The sequence below is a fragment of the Gopherus flavomarginatus genome, chromosome 6, assembly GCF_025201925.1.
Source record: "Gopherus flavomarginatus isolate rGopFla2 chromosome 6, rGopFla2.mat.asm, whole genome shotgun sequence".
NCBI classification, from domain to species: Eukaryota; Metazoa; Chordata; order Testudines; family Testudinidae; genus Gopherus; species Gopherus flavomarginatus.
In genome coordinates, this window is record NC_066622.1 from 138,822,391 (window position 1) to 138,845,453 (window position 23,063).

General features: G+C 52.0%; 1 protein-coding gene across 2 annotated transcripts; it reads left to right on the forward strand.

Annotated features, from left to right (window-relative positions):
- The first annotated feature begins 217 nt into the window (after window positions 1-217).
- On the forward strand, window positions 218-21,714 carry LOC127053385 (uncharacterized). Of its 2 annotated transcripts, none has more exons than XM_050957969.1 (3): window positions 218-488; window positions 7,776-18,715; window positions 19,311-21,714. In XM_050957969.1, exon 2 carries the CDS (start codon window positions 7,843-7,845, stop codon window positions 12,409-12,411), a length of 4,569 nt encoding a protein of 1,522 aa, XP_050813926.1. In that variant the 5' UTR covers window positions 218-488; window positions 7,776-7,842; the 3' UTR covers window positions 12,412-18,715; window positions 19,311-21,714. The 2 variants fall into 2 exon arrangements, with proteins under 2 accessions (XP_050813926.1, XP_050813928.1); XM_050957971.1 differs by lacking the exon at window positions 218-488 and adding an exon at window positions 2,568-2,593.
- The last annotated feature ends 1,349 nt before the right edge of the window (window positions 21,715-23,063 follow it).

A 23,063-nucleotide genomic window follows, 5' to 3' on the forward strand; every position in this document is an offset into this window, starting at 1 on the left:
ATGATTGTGAACTCTACAAAACAGTGGAGGCTCAATGCAAACAAATGGATTACAGCATCCAGCTATGCAAATAGCTTCAGAGCCCAGCCCATTTTGCAGAGCATTAAGTGCTACACCAGGACTGTTGCATAGCAACAGCTGCATTTGTACAGCTGACAGCTACTGCCCCTGAATTTCTCTGCCAACCTTAGTGACAAATTTGAAAAGAAGGGGGCTGTCCCCGGAAAAGCTAGTAGGTGCTAAGAGCACCTGTGTCAGGCCAGGGAATCTACCTGGGCTGCCCAGGGTACACATGAAATTGTGTACTCAGCAGTGGAACTGGAGTCGCGTGTGTGGCTGGGACATAGGGCAAGGCGGGGATTGAGGTGGTGTAGACCAGTCAACTAGTGGAGTATGTGCAAGAAGGGGTCATTAAAACACCTAGTTATACCTCAGCGTGAGTGGCTTCAAAGCTGGAATGACTGACAGCAAGGACCTGCGCAACACAGGTACTGTGGTAACTTTCTGGACTGAGACTAGCAATCTTAGTGCTGGAGCAGCCCTTCTTCCAAGGAGTAAATCTCGCTGAAGATCCCCTTATTGAGTTCCTGACCAGGCCCCCAAACCTGGGTGATGCTCACAGATCTACATGAAGCTCCCGTGTTCCCAGCAGATACTCAGCCCCCCTGTACTCTGGTAGCACAACTGCGTTAGCAGGGAGTCTCCCTGGCCATAGCTTCTCCAGAGACCGCCCTGATAGGGTGATAGATTCTTTGGGTGCATCCAAGTAAGAAACCCCTGAGCTCCATCCCCAGGGAAAGAGGACAAGTGGGGAAAGAGACTGGAAAGCAGATCATAGAGGTTAAGGACAGCAGGAACCATTAGATCATCTAATCTGACCTCCTGTATAACACAGGCCATTACAATCTGCCTCGTTACCCATGTGTTAAGCCCATTAACTTGTTTGGCCAATGCATGTCTTCCAGAGAGTGATCAGTCTGGGTCTGAAGCCACCAAGAGGTGGAGAATCTGCTACTTCCCTTGGGAGTTCGTTCCACTGTTAAAAATGTGGGTTGGATTCTTAATTGTGCTGGGCTCCAGCTTCCAGCTCCTGGCTCTTGTTCTACCTTTCTCTGCTAGATGAAAGAGCCCTCTGATACCCCCAGGAAGGTATTTATACACTGTACACAAGTCACCCCTCCCTCTTCTTTTTTATAAACTACGCAGGTGAATGATTTCTAGGCAGTAATCTACATAATCTGTAGGGAACCCTGCCTAAAGGACACTGGGTGCCTTAAAGAGCCCCCCAACATGATTTATCCCAGAGCGAGCCACATGCACAGTCTGTTTCTTGCACCATCCACGGTTCACAGTACTGCCAAAACAGACAAATTGGTGAGGAATGCTAGCTACCGAGAGCCGCTGTCCCCAGTAGACCTGAGAATGGAAGCAATTAGCAGCCTGCAACTCATATGCACCATAACACCCATAACCCTGCACTCCGCACTGAAAACTACAGGGGAACCCAAAAGCCCAGGTTACTCTGATAGATGTGCTCTAAGGAAGAGAAGAATGTTGCTGCAGGTAATGGAGAAATCTCTACCCTGAGGTCACTCTGCAGCCCAGGGAGATGAGGCACAGCCAGAGGCAGGACTACCGTTTCCAGCTGACGAGGGGATGGGTCAGCTGGAGATGAGATATTGAAATAAATCCCCAGGACTGAAAGTGTTAAACCAGAGAGTTCCGAACAAAGGATGCCCCGAAACAGCTGAGTGGCTCTGGGTCGCTTGTGGGGAGGGTGTCAGTTTATTGATGATAACCCCTCCCCTTTGTTTCCTTTACAAAATGCAAACTTTTTCCTCCCTTGTAAATCTTCAAGTTAATGGAGCTGAGAGTGAACCCTGCTTGTGCCAGCTGAGTTATGGTAAATGAGATCAGAATCAGGCCCCCGGCCTGCACACCAAGAATAAATTAAACTACGCACAAGCAGAAGAGACATGCCCCGCAAGCTGTTAAGAATGGGAGCTTGGTGTCATCTTAGTGATGCAAGTGGAACGTGGGCTCTGTGGACTTGCTGCTTCCCTGTCCTAGAGCCCAGAGAGTTATTCACACCTGTGCAAAGGGGATTTACAGTGCCACCCCCTGCCTTGCATACTCGCTACACAGGTCCAGGTTACCGTAAAGCGGGGGAGAGTCACCACCTTTCCTTTCCCAGGATTGGGGCCCCCAGATTTGGTCTTTGAGGACTGATAACCTCGTCCCTGGCAAGAAACTGTGCAGACCACAACATGCTTTTCCTTATACCAGGCAGATCCAAATAAATCCTGTACCTGCCTAGGGGCTGCCTTCACAACCCCCATTGCTTTAAACCTCCCAGACCAGCCCTGACAAGGAAGAAGTTCATTGTTTTGCCATCGTAACCACTTCCTGATCCGCCATCATTCCAGCATTCCTTTGAGCCTACTTGGCTAATTCCACAGTAGGCAAAGGAGTGTGTCACACAGGTGGGGGCTAGTCAGTAGCCACACCCCTGAGTGTGCTATAAATTCAGGCCAGATTGCTGGCCAACTGCTTGAAAATGGCTGCCATCCTCAGAAACTGGGCTTCCAAACAGGTAAAAGAACCCACGCCTCTCCCTTGTGAAAATGGCACTAGCCTTCAGTTAGAGTAAGTACAGCTGAGCCCCGTCTCTTTGAGCAGTCAGGCTGAAACCCACCCTCTCCTCTCTCTAATGGGGTTTAAGGCTTGTTTTCTCCATTGTTACTCTGCAGACTGGGGGAGGGACAAGACTGCGTAAGGGATTTGCTCTGACATGCAGTGAAAACAGTTACTATACAGAGCCATGGAGAGATGCCAGCGTTGTACCTGTGTCTCAGGAATTCCAAGCTGTCTCTCAGCAGTCTCAGCAAACACCTTTCAGACACTCGCTGGAGATAGAATGATAAAGGAGAGTAAAACAGTGTGTAGTAAAATGATATCACTGGCTTTTGTAAGGGGAAATGGTGCCTCTCTAACCTGTTAGATATTTTCTGAAGGAGCTAAAGCAGTGGCTGAAGGAGACCCACTAAGTGTCATGTACTCACTCTTTCAAAAGTCTTTGCTAAAGCCCTACACCAAACCCTGGTAGGGACCCTTTGTAACCAGAGTGTGAGATAGTCTTGTTATGAATTCAAAGCTGGCGGAGAAATGGGAAGTAAAAAGTAGCCAGTGGTTAATACTGGGGTGCCCAGGCATCAGTTGTTTGAAAAATATTGCAGAGCTGGAAGAAGGAGTGAGGAGAGATTAAAAAGACTACGATGGTTCAGCTAGGAAAGGAGACGACTAAGGGGGGATTTGACAGAGGGCTATAAAATCATGGCTGGTGTGGAGAAAGTGAACAGGGAAGTGTTATTTACTCCTCCTCATAACACAAGAACCAGGAATCACCTAATGACATTAATAGGCAGCACGTTTAAAATAAACACAAGGAAGTACTTCTCCACACAGCGCACAGCCAACCGGTGGAACTCTCTGTCAGGGGATGTTGTGAAGGCCAAAAGTATAAGTGGATTCAAAAAAGAACCAGATAAGTTCCTGGAGGACAGGTCCATCAATGGCTATTAGCCAGAATGAGCAGGGATGCAGCCCCATGCTCTGACTGCCAGAAGTTGGGAATGAGCGACAGGGGCTGGATCACTTGATGATTCCCTGTTCTGTTCACTCCCTCTGGGGCACCTGGCATTGGCCACTGTCAGAAGACAGGACACTGGGATGGATGAACCATTGGCCTGGCCCAGTCTCTCCGTTCTTATGTTCTTAAGGGATGGTTGTAAGATGCTGAACTTGTAAACGAAATGATTCTGAGGGGTAGCTGAGACTAGGGAGGAGAGCAAGGAGCTTCAGAAGAATCTAACAAAGTGAGATAACTAGGAAACATGATGGCAGATGAAATCCAGCCTAGCCCAGTGCAGAGTCATGCATTCTGGGAAGAGTAGTGTGAGCAGCTTGCACATGGATTGGCCTCAGTATAACATCTCGAGGGATGGGAATGCAAATACCCAAACAGGCTTTGAATCCAGCACTTGCAGTCCATTGGGACTGTTTGCACAGACTCGAGTGGGTTTCAGATCAGATCCTATGGGTCCCTGGGGAGAGATCACTGAAGACACCAACCCAGTGTTTAGTAGCTTTAGAAAAGGGACTAGGAACCCACAAGTAATTGTGTGATACTAACTGGGGAGTGCTCTCTAGTGCTCTCACAGACCAGACACTCATTGTGTCAGCAATACACTCGATTTTCTAACATGTCCAGTTACTAGCTTGACCTCTTTCCCCTTTGTCCTACCTTTGTCTGTCTGTAAGCTCTCTGGTTCAGGAGCATTGCCTTCTTGTATATCGGGAAGAAGCCAAGGGCATTGTGGGTGTTACTGAAAATATAATAACGGCAATAGAATGCTAGGATGTATTACGGGAAACATGTATGAATCATAGGACTGGAAGGGACCTTGAGAGGTCATCTAGTCTAGTCCCCTGCACTCATGGCAGGATTAAGTATTATCTAGACCAGGGGTTCTCAGACTTTTGTACTGGTGACCCCTTTCACACAGTAAGCCTCTGAGTGTGACCCCCTTTATACATTAAAAACACTTTTTCATATATTTAACGTCATTATAAATGCTGGAGGCAAAGCAAGGTTTGGGGTGGAGACTGACAGCTTGTGACCCCCGATATAATAACCTCATGACCCCCTGAGGGGTCCTGACCCCCAGTTTGAGAACCCTTGATCTAGACCATCCCTGACAAGTGTTTGTCTAACCTGCTCTTAAAAACCTCCAATGATGGGGATTCCACAACCTCCCTGGGCAATTTATTCCAGTGTTTAACCACCCTGACAGGTAGGTAGTTTTTCCTAATGGCCAACCTAAACCTCCCTTGCTGCAATTTAAGATAATTGCTTCTTGTCCTGTCCTCAGAGGTTAACGAGAACCATTTACCTCCCTCCTCCTTGTAACAACCTTTTATGTACTTGAAAACTGTTCTCATGTCCCCTCAGTCTTCTCTCCTCCAGACTAAACAAACCCAATTCTTTCAATCTTCCCTCATAGCTCATGTTTTCTAGATCTTTCATCATTTGTGTTGCTCTTCTCTGGACTCTCTCCAGATAAGCCATTATTACTGTTCTCTGCCCTTCTCTCAAATCCCACAGTGAGTGGTAACCACTCAGCCCAAAACAGGATCCAGCAGAAAGAGAGAAGAGCTGGGAATGGTAACGAAATAATGAACGGTATGGGGGAGAGGGGCTTCTAAACAGAGGATCAAAAAGAGCAAGGTTATTTATTTAACATGAAAAGGGAGTGAGGAGGAAGAGAGAAGCTACAGGCATTATTATTGTTCATTTTCATTACTGTGGAACCAGAGCCTGCCCCTGTCTAATAACACTGTGTGGTGCATTATACAGGACTGACTTATGCAGCCTTCTCTGCTCTGAGACCCAGCCACGGTCTAGCAGCCACACAACCTGATTGTTTCAGACAGGAGGTGGCAAAGAGCCTGGATCCATCTGAAATTGTTGGTGGAACTTGCGGAGTGACTTGGCCAGGGCTTGGCGGACTTGGCCAGCCATTTCCCATGGGTTGTTAACAATCCCGGGCGGTTGAGACTCCAAGTCCAAGTGTGGCACGGGGAAGTTAGTCTGTAGTGACTGCCTTCTGTCACCAGCCTCGCTTCAGCATTCCCTTAGCGCTCTCCCGTGCAAGGGTTAACCCAGGCGCTCTCAGCTCACAGGCCTGTGTGATTTGGTTGTAGCTTGGACCATGGGGACGGAAGGGGGTTAAATGTGGGGAATCCAGGATAACAACACACCTTGCCCTCCAAACAGTCAGGGGCTGATCGAGAGAGGCCAGGGCTAGCCTGGCATCAGTGGCCCTGAGTCACGTCCTAGCTGGGCCAGTCACTTGGTGTCTCTGTAACACAGGGAGCCCCGTAGAGGTGTTACCCATTACACCCTGTGGCACTCAGCTCCGCCTTGCAGCCACGTGAAGAGCCTTTGAGGGAGTGAAAAGAGCTCAGTGTCCAGTGGCACAGCTGTGGGATCTTCCCCAGCAAAGACACCAGGGCACGGCAGGTGTGCTGAGTGGAATCCAGCACTTCCCTCTTCCCAGGGCTTGCAGGGGGGACCCAGCCCTGGAGGGGTTGGGGGGAGCACAGGAACATAGGCAGATGGAAGCAGACCCCAGGTCTCTCTAGCCCAGTATCATGTCTGTGACAGTGGCCAGCACAGCTGCTGCGGGGGAAGGTGTGAGATCTTCTGGGGGTGGGAGGGGGAGCAGGGAGGGGAGGCGTAATCTGCTCCTCACATTAGGTGTGATCCTGATTTCTAAAATGAGATACTGAAACATGGTGGGCTAAGGAGCCAAAGGGTCTAACTGTATATACTAGGGAGCCATGTGACTAGGGCCATGTGCATGGAGCGACAGTCAGCCCTCTGTTTAGTCTGGGACAGGTCAGTTAGCATAGGGGGTAACGTATGTCAGTGCTGGAGAACAGCTGGAGCTATATCCATGCAGCATTGCCTAGTGGTTGAAGCCCTGAAACCTGGTTCTCCTCCCAGCTCTGCCAAGGCTTGCTGTGCTGCAGACAGAACCTACTAGCTCTGCAGCATGAGAGAGGGGACTGAGCCAGGCCCCAGGGAGGATGTGAGAGCAAGCGTTCCAGAGCCGTTCTCGCTGGGACCGGAGAGCAGGTGCAGAGACGTCAGAGGGGCATTAGTGCAGGGAGGACCAAAGGGGTTAGGAGGTTTGTAGCCCCCCCTTGGATTGCGCCCACCAAATTATCATCCAGCCCAGACAGTTAATACTCGAATGTAAGGGGATTGCGGAGGATGCGGTGCCTCGATTAGCGCATGTGGCACATCTGTCCTTGGTGTCCGACTGGCTGGCAGAAGGCTTGGGGGAGACTTGTTACTTCCAGCTTTTAAAGGGGAGAAAGATGTTAACAAAGAAACTACAGGCCACTTCCCCTCGCTTCTGACCCCAGAGATATGCTGGAGACCAGTCTGCAGGCTCGGTCGAAGGAAATTCGGGTGGAAATTCAAAGAGCTGTAATTGGGAACTAGCATAGTTTTAATAATACACTGCCAAAGACGAGGACAAACATTAATAAGCCCTTAACCTCATCCCTGGTTAATCCAGCTAGTGGCCTCTGTGCAGCAGATAAGTATGGTCACCCCTACCTTCGAGCTGGCTAGAGACAAGAGGAGTGTGTCTAGCCATAGGGTCCCAGAAGCCCGTGGCTGGGCTTGGACGGCAGCCCTGTCAGTGGCACAGCAGGGGTTGTCAGTGGCAGTGAGCTGCAGTGGAGAACTCGCTTGTGAGGCCCGGTGTCTCGGAGGCTGATATTTGTCGGTTTGTGCAGGGCCTTGTCCAGGCATCCTCCTGCCGAATGGCTACAACTTGAAATCTTCCCTTTCCGATTATGGGTGTGTGTGTGGGGGGGGGGGGGGATTCCCAGCTGATGGACAAAAGTGAAATGCTCGTCTGGGTCTAAACGTGCATAGAAGATAAGTGCCAATCTCCACGAGGCGCTGAGAGGGAGGTGCCAAACGTGGCGATAGGCCCCTTGCTCTGGCAAATGGATAACACTTTGCCTTCCTGGGTGGATTGCTTTATGTGTGCCCCGGCTGAGTATCAAGGGTGCTAAGACCAGTTGCCATTTGAGAAGATATACTGCTAAGGGGGAGGAGGAGGGTTTCTGTAGCTTTTACAACTTAAATTCTCTGTCCTCTGCTTTACTGACTGTTTCTCTCTTTGTCTCTCTAGTGAGGATACAGCGGAGACAATAGCAATAGAGCCTAACAATCAGCCGAAGTCTCCCCTGGAAAAGTTTATGGTCAGACTGTGTACACATCACCAGAAGCAATTCATTCGTGTGCTAAACGACATATACACGGAAGTACAGCCAGGCTGCGAGGGCCGGCCATTACCTGAATCCGAAAACATGGATGCAGCTACTTGCAGCTCTGGTTGTAGCCAGCAAAGCACTGAAAATTGGAAGAAGTCTGCTCCCTGTTCTGAATTGAAGCCCCTTACTTCCTCAGACTCAGACAGAGACCCAGTGGGTCTTCATAGCCCTCTGCGTGCTGCAGGGCAACCCTTGGAGCAGCACGCAGAGGTGAAATCCATGAACAGGATGGAGAACTTCAGTACTGCTTTCAAAAGAGACTTCTCTGAACTCTCCGCTACTAGAAGTAGTTCTGTTAGTCCAAAGGATAGTTCCACCCAAGGATACCTCACCACTTCGAACTCTTCCTCACTTCACTTCCATCCTGGCACCAGGAGCCCAGAAGGACAAACCACTGGACAGGAGCAAGAGGCTGGTGTCAGAAAGTGTGAGGATGGCAAAGACCAGATCCAAGGCAAGACCTTAGCAGACGGCTACATTGCTGTCAAAGTGGCCCATGTGAACGGCAGCGAGGACAACTCGGACAGCTGCCTGGGGTCTCAGAAGAACTCTTTCAAAGCTTTACCAGAAGAGGGTTGGGATTCAGGGTTTCCAGTGAACTCTCCTAGAAGAGCTGACAAGGAGAACGCTTTACAGTGCAGCTCCAAAGCCTCTTTGCACCAGGATTTAGAAATAAACGAAGAAGATGCAAGACCAAAGCAAGAAAACCATCTCCATGCCCTGGGAAAGACTAAGGGGGGTTACCACCTGCATCCTGGTGACAAGAATCCACGTGAGCATTCCAAAGATGGATGGGTGGCCTCTGCACCAGTGCCAGTGACGCACAAAGCCTCCAGTGGGCGCTCACGAGCTAAGGCAGGGTCCTCATCCGTCAGAACAGCTCGGAAGAACAAAAGGGCATCGGGGCTGAGAATAAACGACTATGACAACCAATGTGATGTTGTCTACATCAGCCAGCCAATAACTGAATGCCACCTGGAGAGCCAGCGGTCAGTGTCATCCCGGAGGACAGCTCGGAAGAGCACGCGCGGGTATTACTTCAACGGTGAGTGCTGCGAGCTGCCAACTGTCCGCACGCTGGTGAAAAGTTCCCGAGTGGGGGAGAGAGGACATGGGCCGGCACTGAGGACGGAAGTGTTACTGAGTGCTAAGCAGAGCCCAGCGCACTCCGGAGGCGAGCCTTCGGGGGCAGCCCTAGCTGTGGGGAAAGAGGCTGACAAAAGAGCTTCCCTCAGGCTCCTGTCCAAAGGGGCTCCTCCCAGCAGAGAAGCTAACGAGAGAGCCGAAAAGGAGCCCAGCGAGGGCGGCTCGCTGAAGTCAAGAGAATCTGCTTATGCTGAGCCACTGCTGGCTCTCTCTGCTCCCCCCTGCCCTGACAATGCACCAGAAGGCGGCTCGACCCCCACACAGCCTCTAGCCGTCGGCCCCTCTGCTGCTGAAGAAAGTGAGGAGAGGATGTGCCAGCTGCTGGAAGAGGTGGAGGCAAATGTTCTCCAGCAAGCTAGCAGCAGTGCTGACTTCTCTGGGGACTGTGAGCCCACAGAAGACAGCAGCAAGGAGGCTGCAGATTCGACACCTGTTTCTCCGCCAGAAGCTGCTAGTAGGGAGGAAAGTTCTCCATGCTCAGAAATACAAGCTATTCCGGCACCTCCTGCCGGCCTGGACCCGGTGCCTCCTGCCGGCCTGGACCCGGTGCCTCCTGTCGGCCTGGATCCAGCTCCTCCTTCGCAGCTTCCCACCACCATGGACCTAGCGCTTCCTACCAGTGCAGACCTGGTGCACCATGCAGAGCCTCCTGCCAGCATGGACCCTGAGCCTCCTGCTGGAGTAGACCCGGAGCTGGCTGGGGCACTTCCTGGAGAGCCCCCAACTAGTACAGACCTGGAGCTTCCTGCCATGCCCCCTGCCAGCGTGGACCTGGAGACTCCTGTGCATTCCCCTGCGAGCTTGGAGACTGAGCCCCTGGTTAGCTTGCAGTCTGCCAATGTGACCAAAAGCATTCCTGCTGACCCAGAAGCTGACGTAAGGAAGGTGCAGGAAAGCCCACCTGAGCCAGGGGAGGCCATGCCGACTCTTGCAGAGCTCAGTGAAATCTTGGCAGGCGAGACTGCCCCAGAAAGCAGCAGGCTGTGTGAGAGAGAGAACAGCGATGGTGAAATGCCACCAGGACCTGACACTTCAGAAACGGATGGTAAAGGGACAGTCTTGTCCAAAGAAAGCCCAGAGAAGAAGCAAAAGAAAGGTAGGAGAGCGCTCGTAGCATCAGACCGGCGTCTCCGCAGCCAGCAATCCCAACCACCCACAGAAGGCAGTGCTGAAAAGTCTGGTTCTTCCACCTCTCTGCAGCTTCCCTGTCTTCAGATTAAGCTTTCTAAAAGTCCCGGTGCAAAGCGTTTTAGGAGGGAGGTGCACCTTGATGGAGCAGCATCCGTGTGCTTCCCAAAGGATTGTTTCCACAAAACACTGCTGAAGAACATCCAGGGCCCAGGCACCGGGAGTGCCCTTGAGAGAGAGCCCGTGCAGCGGGGAGGAGATGAAAATGGCATTACTACTAGGCAAACCTATAAAAGCATGTTGGCAAAAGAGGGTGCAGCAGAGAGTGAAGGGTCATCAAAAGATAGCCCCCCTGCTAACGCCAGCCACAGTAAGTCAGGGGAGATGCTCGAGATCTGTGTAGAGGCTAATTCTGATAAGAGAAGTGTTCTCCTTCCTAGGGAAAGTGGAACAGGTGTACAGGATGCAGAGCGATCGGATGAGAAAGCAGGTGATGTGGAGAACCCAGACAATGCTGTAGATGCCGGAAAGGTGCAGTATAAAGATCTGACTGATTCACCTACAGGTCCCAGTAGCAAAAGTGGAAGCAAACACGTCCCATCCAAGACTTGGAAGCATAAAAAGTTGACCCTACCAGTTTACAACTTGAGACACACCCCTACACCTGTGGATGCTGCAAAAAAGAATCTTCCAGGGAAGGAAGTTCTGCAAGCAAATCCAAGCCAGAAGGAAGAACGCAGTTCAGGGAACAAAGACACCGTAGATTTGAAGGAGGTGGACACAGTGGCTGAGGACAAACCAAAGTTTGTGGAGTGGTGTGCTGAGGAAGAGAATCAGGAGCTTATTGCTGACTTTAATGCCCAGTATATGAAAGTTCAGAAAGGCTGGATTCAGTTGGAAAAAGAAGTACAGCCAGCCCCCAAAGTAAAGAACAAAGCTGACAAGCTGAAAGAGATTTGGAAAAGCAAGAAAAGAACCCGGAAATGCAGAGCGTCTCTCGAAGTTCAGAAGCTTTCCCCTGTCCAGATGCTGTTTATGAAGGCCTTCAAGTTATCCAACATTTGCCGTTGGTTCTTGGAGACAACTGAAACCAGGTCGCTAGTCATTGTTAAAAAACTCAATACCCGTCTCCCCGGAGATGTCCCCCCCATCAAGCTCCCCCTGCAGAAGTATTGTTCTTCCAGCCTGTATCCCAGCTCACTGCAAGCGGAACGCTTGAAAAAACACCTCAAGAAATTTGCTGCAACTACCCCTGCTAAAAATAACTTGAAGAATCAAAAGTTATGGGCCAGGCTTCGGGAGAACGCTGACAGTACGGAGCCCGGGGAAGCCCCCAGTCCCAACCAGATGTCTCCCTGTGAGACGAGCTCAGAAGAAGCTGGTGAAGACAGAAACGTGCAGCCCCCTCCAAGTCTGCCAACGCAGGCCAGCACTAGGATTCTGCGGAAATACTCCAATCTGAGGGGCAAATTGCGAGCCCAGCACTGCCTGGCAAAGAATGAGAGAAAGGGGGAGAGTGCAGCTGATCATCCCTCCGTGGAAAGTAAGCAAAGCCGGAAGAGCGTCTGCATCAACCCGCTGATGTCTCCAAAGCTGGCCTTGCAAGTCAAAGCAGATGTGTTTCCTACTAAGTCCATGCGTGCAGAAGCAGCGGTAAAGGGAAGAAAAGGGAAAAGCAGGTCTCAGGAGGACTCCTTGCCCAAAGCTGACCCTCAGCCAGGCAGAAAGAAGAGAACGCTGCGGGAGAGCAGCGCTGTGCCAGAGCCGTCTCGCTCCTCCAGTAAAGACAGGCTGCCAGCTAAGAAGGGCAGCAAAGTAAAACACTTCGAGGTTCCTCCGAAAGCTCCTGCTACCAGAAAGCAGGCTGCCATGGAAAGAAACAGTAAGCTCGAGAAAAAGGTGTCTTTGAAAGAGAAGAGGGTCCCAAAAAGGCAGCTTGGCAAAGGCAGACTCCCCATCCCGAAAGTCAGAGAGAACCCCACCAAAAGAGCTGCAGCCCCGCCCAGCCAGGAAGGGCTCACAAAATCCGCAAAGCCGAAGCCCGCGGGGGAGCCCTCTACCAGGTCACAGAAAGCAGCCGATAAGAAGCCCAGCAGTGGGAAAACTCTGACCAGGTCTATGAAGAAAATTCAAGAGAGCAGCACGTCCCAGGGCAAGAGAAAGTTAAGGGCAAAAGTTGACTGTTCACACAGCAAGCGAACACGACTGGATGCAAAATAACCAAGAGAATGGTAGCCATGGAAAAACTGTTGTATAGTAGTAACCCTTGATCATGCATTAACTGAAGCTGCTTTTATAAGCTGTAGCAAGCCTTCAAAAATCCACAGCTAAAGGATTACACCCAGGATTTTAGGCATCGGAAGGTGTGTCTCAGACAGAGAGGAGAGCCATCTGTCTCTACTGTTGAGGGAAGTTACTGCAATTTGAATGTTCCTTGGATTTTAAGCTTGGAACCAGGCAGTTTTAGTTAAAAGTACAGTGCCTTATTTATCATTTTTAAACGAATAAAGAAAGAAGCTAGTCTGTGTGATTTAAAGGCTTGCATTTTATACTTGATGCACAAGCACTTGTACTGTAGCAGAAAGGAAACCACCTTCATGCACATAAAGTAGCTTTCAGCAGCCTTTTGAGGGGCGTGCACACAAACCCTTCCCTTTGCATTAAACATCCTGACTGTGTGTTTGTGAGTGACATTGGAAGCAAAACCAAAAGCATTTTTCTTGTAGCCAGAGAGGGAAGGGGTAATTGGTCATTACTCCGTTCATTAGCAGCAGGTGGTGGGCAGGTAACTGTTTAAAGATATTAATTGTTGGCCACTTGCGTGTAATTTATGGTCTTTAAGGTTAGACAGCGATTTCTGCTCTGCTGCTTCTTAAGCCTTGAGGTAGTGTGGTCTGATCTAAACCGCCGTGGCAAAGGGGTCACTGCTTGAAATATTGCCGCTAGTTCTGTAGCATCTACAGCTGTTTGCAGGCACAGTGGGCTAAGCTTATCCTTGGGGCTCTCTGGTACGTCAGGGATGAATTGGTCCCACGGTGCCTTACTGTTGGGCAATCAGCGTTTTGTTTCATAGCACCTGGATCCATATTGATTTCTGCTTTCTTGGACAGTAGCTTTTCACTAATAATCGGGTATTTTCCTTCCTGTGAAAAGCCAGGGCAGATTTCCACTCGTTATTTAGTCAGTCTGTGTGAAAGGGACATTTTTACCCTCCCCACGTTGTCTTCCCCCACCCGCACAGAACACCTGTATTTTAAGGCAAAATTTTTAATGTCGTCTTTGAATAATGCTGAGATCTAAAGTCTCTGATTTTTTTTTTAAATTAATTTCAATCTCATTTTAAAATAAAGTGAAGCTGTTTTGGTTCCAGCCAGCATTGTGGTGTGCTGTGGAGTCTAGGATTGGGTAGTTCCCTTCATCGTCAGAGCAGCCCAGGCAGTCTGTACACCCTGCCTTGCAAACATATCCTTGAAAGTCTAATCAACACAAACCATGCACTGCTCAAAGGTCAAGCAATAGTTTCCAGTGGAGAACCACGAAGAGTAACAGCTGATACACACAGGAAAACCTGTTAGAAATTCACATAATCATATTCCCACCACAGACACTGGCGGTGAAGCTAATTGGGATGGGGTGGGGAGTTTTATACTGAACATTTCCACCCACCCCTTGTGTAAGCAGCTGTAAGATGGTGGTGTCAGCTCCCACTCTGTGCCCAAGTTTAAAAGCTCATGGCCACCCATTTTATTTCAAAAGCTCCTCTCTGAGCCAGTACAAAAGAAGGGCTGTTTGCGTGAGTTTCTAAGCAAACTTCCTTCCATTCACTAGGTTCACCACCTGAAATCTGATTGTGAAGGCTCTGAAATTTCCTGACCTTTGGGGAATAGCTTCCAGCCGCCATTGTCCTGGCGCGATCGGAACATACATGCAGATCTGTGTTATACCAACCAGCTTAAACTCGGCTCTCCCCTCTGAGAGCGTTACAGGAGCATGCCTCTTGGGGTGTAGAGAGGGCGGCCTTGCAGAGGAATTGATTTTCACGGTTAGCGTTGAACCTCAGATACCAAAGCTCATTCTTGGAGGTAGAAAGTGGATAATTAATTGTCTTCAATCTCCTGCTGGATCCGTTTAGCGCAGGGGATGAAACTAAGCTTTGGAGACTCCACAGCACTCTCCCCAGTGCAGTAGTTTGCTCCCCGTGTTCTGGAGAGTGTCGTGTGCTGAGACAGGCAGGCACCCGCACCGGGGGTGCTACAGCCAGAGCCCAGGGGCAGGGGGACTTGGAAATCACTGATCTTTAAAGAGCTGTTATTTTTAATCATGCTGAATAAAGTAAATGCTGGACAGTTGTTTTGTGGCTGCCAGGCCTGTCGGCCCTGTACAGGTTAATATGAAGTTATCTATTACTTTAATTGTGCTGTGCAAGCATTCCACCAAAACAGATCTGAAGGCATTTAAAGAGCGGGGGCTGTACCTGCCGGTGGAGGATTGGTCCTCAGATGTTAAAAGGAAAAGCTGGATCTTTTTTTTAATTCTGATCTAGAATATTCTTGTTTCCTGTAGTCTGGGCTGCTTTCATAAATAGTGTGTATGTGTGTGCACACGTGTGCAAGGACCTTTGCTGTCTCTGAATGGTGCCCCTATCCCAACATCAAGCCAATAAAACCTTTACCCCACTCACCCCATCGTTTTTTGTGTGTATGCCAGAGTGGAAAGAAAAGCTGTTCGGTTTCTGTGGGGTTTTTAGAATTTCAAAGCTTTCTCCTAGGACTGTTTGTCCTTCACAACCTGCAAGGAACCGGGGGCTATTTTAATGTCCAGCTTCAGGCTGGGGAGTGACAGAAATCTGAGAATAACCGTGAGCTGAAATAGCAGTTCTGGGCAGCTGAGTGCTGCAGATTGCCTGCTAGGTCTCCAGGGCTAGCGGCACATAGTTGTGGCAGGGCCATGACAGGTGGGCTCTAGGGCCTGGCTCTCGCCCTGACGGGTCCTGCGTAGCTCGTTGCTCGCAGTCTGCCCTGCCTTTGGAGCCAGTGTCCCTTTCTCCGGGCGAAGGGAGCATTTGCACAGCAGACTGTTGGGGGTGCTGCATGATGTCACCCAGGGGCTACCACGTTACTCATGGCACATCTGGATCAGAGTCTGACTGGGGTGAGAGATTGGCCAGTGTGCCCATCCTGGAAATGGGGCAACCATGCCCACCTGCCAGTGGTGCCAGCTAGGACACAGTCACTGGAAATGGGAGACTCTCTTCCCAGGAGGCTACATTAAGAAAAGAAAATCTTCCTCTCCCCCCTGCAGGTCCCCGCCTGTGTCCTTTCACCTCCCACTCTCGTGAGCCTGGGGAGTGTGTGTGTTTGTTCACTGCTGAGAAGTCAGAGCACTAAGCCGAGCCAGAGAACGCGGCACTCAGCTGTGGAGATGCCGCTGGGCAGCTGCTGAGCCGTGCATCACCGGGCAGGGCACGTGCTGCAGTGGGCAGGCGGGTCAGACACACGCACTCAGCACAGGCTGGGAGTACAGGGGTTGGCACCTGGGTCCCAGCAGCTCCTAGAGCTAGAACCTGTGTCAGAAGTGTTGGTGTCCCCCAGTAGCTGTGAAGTGCTCAAAGGAGGGGCCCGATCCAGCGCCCAGGGGCGGCAGGGGAAAGACACCCATTGCTTTTAGTGGGAGCTGGGTTGAGCAGGAGTTGAGTGTGTGAGTGTCTGGCTCTAGCCTATCGGGACAGCATAGGGGAAGGGAGGGGAGGGCTGGTGGACTGGGTCGGGGGGAGAGTACACACGGTTGTGGTTGTAGAAATCAGAGGAGGGATGCAATTCAGGTCTTTCCGCTGCAAAGCAAACCCCATGTATTTATTGATTGATGTGAGCGTGAGACTGGCCCGCGGTGGGTCAAACACTGCGTATGGGCAGTGAGACTCGGACCGGGACAGGCTGCTGTGCATCCTGCGGGGCCCAAGACTGCTCCACGCCTTCGGGGAGGGGCCAGGCTGCACCGTTCCAGTACTGATGTCTCCGTCCTGGTGCCTCTCCTATGGAAGCACCTGTCCCCGTGGCAGTCAGGGCCCGCAGCTGGCTTTCTCACTGTTTTAACCCTACCCACGCTGCCCTCATTTGAGGGGCCCGGGGACGACGACGCCATTTGCCACAGCCACCCCATGCAGGTTAATTTGGGAGCTTTCGCTCGCTTGGGTAACCTCAGTGCTGACTGTGAGAGAATAGGAACCCCCTCCCCAGAGGGAGGTGCTGTGTCTCCAGCCCCTGCTCGCTCACTCCCAGCACATCTGCGCCGCGATGCAGCTCCCACTCCGGCTGTGCCGCCTGGAGCCTGGGCGCTCTCGTGCTGTGTTATGGGGCAGCCCCTTCATCCTCTCCGCTCTCACCCAGCTCAAAGGGCAGGAGCTGCTTTGCTGGCTCAGCACACCCCCTAAGCTGTCCCCCTTGGCCCTGGCTGGAGGGGCTAGTCCCCCGGACTGAGCTGGGCATGTCTGCGGAGTGGGTGTCTGGAGCAGCACATGCTTGTGGAAGGGAAGGCCAACGAAACCTTGGGCTGATGGCCAGGATGGGTTATGGGGGGACCTGGCCTGTCAGGAAGTGGCTATGATGGCTACAGGCCACCCAACGCTGTGGGTTAGCAGTTAGCCTTTGGGCCAGACAGCAGCATCCCCTTGCTGGTCCCTGAGCTGCAGACAGTCCTCTTAACTGGCACAGTCGCTGGGCTCTTGGGGCAGGAAACACCTGCAGGGCATCCTCCAACCCATTGCCGTGAACTCCTGCTATGGCTCAGTGCTCTGGGGGGAGCCATGCTCCCCGTCCACCTCTGCTGCGTGGCTACATTACACCTGTAGCCACCACGGCTTCCAAAGTGCAGGGTGGAGCTCGTCATCCGGCAGGCACTGGGCTCCTTGCTGATTCCAGGGAAGGGATGAATTAGAAACCACAGGGTCTGTTTTACCCTGTGTGCCACCTGTGGGGCCTGACTGCACGTGGCTGGGCCACCAGCTCCAAATTCCTGCCGCATTCACAGAGTGAAGACACAAGGCGGCTGGAGCGGGTGGCAGCTAATGGAAGATGAGAAGCAGTGTGTTTTACTGCCTTCGTTCCTGGCCTGGCCTGGCCTGCGGCTCTGCGCTTTCCTCTCCCATCTGCTCTAGGGCCACTCTCGGCTCTCCAGCCTGGCTGGACTCCTCATCTTTGCGGCCTGCTCTCCCATCTTCCCCAAGCCCCGAAAGCTGCGGCTGCCACAAGGCCACGTCACCCCCATCTTCAGACACCACCCTGACTCTCTCAGGATCCATCATTCAATTGCCATCCTAGGGTTCACCAACAAACACCCTCCTCGGCTGGCCCCAGACCTTCTCCTGGACCTTTCTGTTAGTGAGCACTGGCCTCCCTCACTTCCCAGCTCCCTTCAGATAGCACTTCTCTGCAACCCCATCCATCTGGAACAGCCTCCCGGGATGTTTCCACCACATCAACTGGCCAGTTTGGGTCAAATCTCTTTAAATCCCTCTTCTCTGGCTAGCCCTCCCATGGGTCTCCCTTTCCAATTGGGGTCAGTTTATTCAGCCCCGCTGCATCTGTAACGTAGCGTCTCACAGGTAACTCTGCGAGCGGCTGGTTTGCCGTGCGTGAGATATGCACTGGGTCGAATTCAAGTGAGATTTGTCCTGCATGTTAACATCAGACCCGAAAGTGCAGCTAGAGCTCTGAACTGCTTTCAGCAGCTGCTCCTAGCTGGGAGATGGTCCGTGGGAGGGAGTTTCTCTCCCAGCGGGGATGGGGGATCTGTGTGTGCACCCCTCCCCCCCCACTTGTACCCACTGCTCTAAGGTTAGTTTTACGGTGTTAAGACGGTATTGCTCTGTGCAGACACCTCCCCCCAGGTAGCACGGATTTACCAGGAATTTTGGGGAAGAGCTGCCGGTTGTGTGTTCACTGTTAGGAACAAACTTTCCCAACTGCCGTGTTTTGTCCTGGAAACCCCCCTAGAGAGAATCTTCTTTTCCTGCTGTTCCCTGGCTGTTAAACGTTCGACGGGATGGAGATTGTCTTTGCACCCTTGGCAGGTGAACAAGGCCTTCAGCTCTTTGGCCCAGTAGATTGAACGACTGGAATTACTGTCAGTTCTGAGCGCTGAGAGCTCTGTCGCCAGCACTAGGTGGAGCTGTGAGGAAGTAAAACAATCAGAAAAGGGGGGGGGGGACCTCATTTGTGCTGGGCTGTTTTTATCTCTGGTAGTGACAGGTCCAGCACCCCCCAGAGCCAGTCCCACACGGGGCAGAGAATGGGTCACTGCCCCATTGAGCTACATTCCTCTTGTCACTGGCCCCTCCCAGTCCGATTTACTGATTGCATAGGCGTGAGTGCGCACTCACACCTACATGTCCATAATGGGCTGGATTCAGCTGCCTTCGATGCCAGCGTGTCTGCACATAGCACACCCGAACACTTGTCTGCACACCTGAACGCAGGCATCTGCACACCCGAACGCAGGCATTCACACACCGCACACCTGAACACTTGTCTGCACACCCGAACGCAGGCATCTGCACACCCGAACGCAGGCATTCACACACCGCACACCCGAACACTTGTCTGCACACCTGAACGCAGGCATCTGCACACCCGAACGCAGGCATTCACACACCGCACACCCGAACACTTGTCTGCACACCCGAACGCAGGCATCTGCACACCCGAACGCAGGCATTCACACACCGCACACCCGAACACTTGTCTGCACACCCGAACGCAGGCATCTGCACACCCGAACGCATTCACACACCGCACACCCGAACGCAGGCATCTGCACACCCGAACGCAGGCATTCACACACCGCACACCCGAACACTTGTCTGCACACCTGAACGCAGGCATCTGCACACCCGAACACAGGCATTCACACACCGCACACCCGAACACTTGTCTGCACACCTGAATGCAGGCATCTGCACACCCGAATGCAGGCATTCACACACCGCACACCCGAACACTTGTCTGCACACCTGAACGTAGGCATCTGCACACCCAAACGCAGGCATTCACACACTGCACACCCGAACGCAGGCATCTGCACACCCGAACGCAGGCATTCACACACTGCACACCCAAACACAGGCGTCTGCACACCCGAATGCACGCATTCACACACCGCACACCCGAACGCAGGTGTCTGCACACCCAAATGCAGGCATTCACACACTGCACACCCAAACACAGGCATCTGCACACCCGAACGCACGCATTCACACACCACACACCTGAACGTGCAGGTCTGTAGAAAGTCTTGGGTTTGTGCAGCTCAGAGCTCTGCAAACCAGGGACGGTTAGCTGGGCCCAACTCCTTGGCTCAGCATGATGTCCATCCGGGCTAAGGTGTTCTCAGGAGCCGTAATCTGCATTGTGATCATCCCTAGGCTTGGAAAAAGTCATGGTCTCCCCCTCCTCACCATATTGGTCTTACCCTCATCAGGAGCACATCCGTCGCCTTCCCTTTAGGACGGGGGGCAGGGTGTCGGGCATGTCTCTGGGCACGTTGGCAGCTTCCAGGCCTGGCATTCTGAGAACTTGAGTTGCAAGGTTTTGATGGCCTCTGTTGACCCTTTCAGCACATGTGGTTGGTTTTTAAGCATCTGTGTGTAAGAGTACCACACTCTGTGGGCACTGGGGAGGGTAGCCAGGGGCTAGCCATTGAAATGCAGATCTCCTTAATAAGCTTTCTGGGCAGGCTGAGGCATTTCCTCCCACTTGGCGTTCACCGAAGCTAAGCTTGTAAATAGTTTTGATATTTATTTTGTGTACTTTCTGCAGCTCAGTGGGTGGGTGGCCGCGTTTGCCTCACGTTGGACACAGCTCAAGGCAAGCACCAGGCCAGTGGCCTGTTCTGGTGGGATGATTTTTTTTTAATGACGCAACATTAAAAGTTGAAGCATTAAATATTTTTCTTCATCTCATCTTCTTAAAGCTGGTCGGAGCTAGTCGGCAAGACCTGGTTGCCTCCATTGGCCCTGGCACCGTAAGCAATAAGATTTGTAGTAATAAGGTCCAAGTCAGTAAAACTGAGTCTTCAGGGCCCATGGAGGGGGTGGGGGATCTCACTGCAGATTAGTTTGCCTTTGCATAGGGACCTAGTAGCTTAGAACTACCATTTATGGGTCTGTGCGCTCTTATGTCTCCTTACGACAGGAAATCACGGACCCGATGGCAGGGCTGGACCTGACACCCTCTTGGGAGTCTGGGGAGGAAGGATGCCAACGGGCTTATATTCCAGTGCGCATCTGACTGGGGCAAAGCCCGATTAATTTAGGAATCCCCTAAAATGGCCAGGATGGACCAAGCTACTTATTAGCCTGTTGCAACTTAGGACCTTTTAACTAATGTCCCCATCGTGTGTCTGCTCTTCTGGTTGTGGAAAACATAATTCCACAGCCACAGAGGAGGTGACCTACCCGCTGGGTTCTTGCACTGATGCTCTTAAGGCATTTAGCCAGACTTCCTCGGGACCTGCCCAGGATGGCTCCCAAATGCTCTCTGGCTCTTTGCTTGGAGCTTGCTAGGATTTCGGTCTAGGGTTTGTGTATTTATAAAGGTGTTCAGAATTTTTTTACTTTTTGTGCTTGATGCGTGTCTTGGTTCTAGCCCTCAGGAAGAGCAAACCTAGCCCCGAGCTGTCTGCGTTGGAACGTCTTGTGCTTCTATTCCTTTAACTTCTGATTTTTAGCCAGTGGAATCTTTTGTTTCCTGATATTGGTTTTCATGGTCACATAGGACTCTCCCCTGCACCTCTCAAACTTCCTCCTTTGGGACATTGTAGAAACCAGTAATTTTCTCTTTTAAAGTGTCAACTTTTCAATGGTAGTTCCTTTTTAATAACAAAAAGGTTTTTCTGCATCTACATCTGCTGCCCTTGGAGAACTTTGTAGTTTCCCCGTGACACTGATCTGAGAAGCCCAGGACCACATGAGTCCCCTGCCACCCCGTCTGGTACTGTATATATGAGCCTAACCAATGTGAACTTTAGAGAGAGCTATGAGGCCTGTAGGCTGGTGCCCATATAGGTTGGAGGATCTGGCTTTGATCTGCATTTCCGTTCTGTTCTGGGTATTAGGAACTACTTCAGTGTGACTGGAGAAAATGAAATGTCTGCTGTGAATTGCGGGTCGGAGTGTTGAACAAGGTTTTCATTCGCTAATGTTTACATACCTCACCTGAAGGACCTTGGAAAGTGTATATAACAAAATAAAATTATATTGAGTTGCTTTAAAACAATACGTGTAACTGTAAGAGCTGGAGTGACCTGAACTGTGTCTCAAGTCTCTGAATAGTGACGTTGTGAACTCTGTGCTCCTGTGTTTTATTCCTGTTAGACTCTGGGAGAAGTTGTGTTCTTGTTACTGGTTAACTCCTGCAGGATTGCCACCACCTTGTTTTCTTTTGTTCCTTAGACATTGATAACGACCCAACGAGCTTTCTAAAAGTCCTGATTTTACTGCAGCTTATTAAACTTCCCTTTGATATCGAAGTCTGCTTGGTGTGGTAACTGGGGGCGAGTGAATGGGCCTGGTGGGTGTTTAAAATCGCTGACGTTGCTGACTCCTAGCAGGTCTCCTGCTCTCACCGCCCCTCAGCCACGTGTCCCCCCTGGGAGTGGTGCTGGTTCCCTGAGCAAATGGCCCGGGAAGTACCTGGGGCCAGCACAGGCCGCAGCAATGGCAGGCTGCTTGGCAGACGATCCTTGGATCGCCAGCAGTGTCCAATGTAACCCCTGTGGGAGCGGGGCCTCCCTCCTGAGGACGTGCCAGGCCCCTGCCAGCAGGGCACGAAGGGAGAACATTGCAGCTTCTCAGTAAAGCGCTCAGGGCCCGAGCGCTGGGGTTTTTAAACACACGTGAGCGGAAGGGTCCCTCTGCCATCAGCGAGCAGAGCGTCTCTCGAATCCTGCTCCAGCCCTACCCTGAGCAGGCTTTGCTCTCAGCCTGAGCCTCCGGTGCTGGCTCTGAGCTGACATGGGGTGGGAGCTGGGAGTGTCCAACCAGGGACAGGATGGGTTCCCAAGGGAGGTGGTGGAATCTTCCTTAGAGATTTTTAAGGTCAGGCTTGACAAAGCCCTGGCTGGGATGATTTAGTTGGGGATTGGTCCTGCTTTGAGCAGGGGGTTGGACTAGATGACCCCTGAGGTCCCTTCCAACCCTGAGATTCTATGCAGCTGTGAACAACCCCCTGCAAACAGCGCGGCCCAGCCTGCGGGGTTCTCTATGGGGCGATAGGGCCCAGCACAGGTAGGTGCTGCAGACCCACAGCCATTGGCATTCGCACTAGGCCCTGGCCAGGTCACAGTTGGCCGCTGGGAGTTTCAGGGCCCAGGCTCCTGCTCCCAGCTTGGCGCTGCACCTGGGGCGGGGGGGGATGTCTCTGCAGGGCCCAGCTCCAGTGCCCACCTTCAATGACTGGGGCTGTCCTGGGGGGAGCCTGCAGGGTGCTCCCGTGGGTCATCTTCCCATGGCCCCTTCTGTGCCTTACTCCAGTGCCTCGCCTCATCCTCTGCCCCCAGCTCCCCTCCCACTTCATCAGGCTCTGGCTCCCGAGGCTTGGACCCCCCCCCACCCTTGGCACCTACGCGGCTCGCCCTTGCCCTTCCTGAATGGGCACTGGCTCACCTCAGCTACTCCAGCCTCGTGCTGCTGCCCTTGACTTCTGCTCCCAGCCCCCCGTTTGCCCTCGGCCACCCACCCCTTGGGACAGGGGCTGTTTTGTGACCTGTGTCCCTGGAGCCTTCTGACTCCAGGTGCGTGCGGCTCTGGAGGTCCCTTTTCCTCTCACCCCAGCCCCATGTGCGAGTGGGACCCGTGTCTGGGCTGCCCCGCCATGTGC

Coding starts and splice junctions, on each gene's coding strand:
- LOC127053385 (XM_050957969.1), top strand. CDS start 7,843: ATGGTCAGACTGTGTACACATCACCAGAAGCAATTCATTCGTGTGCTA.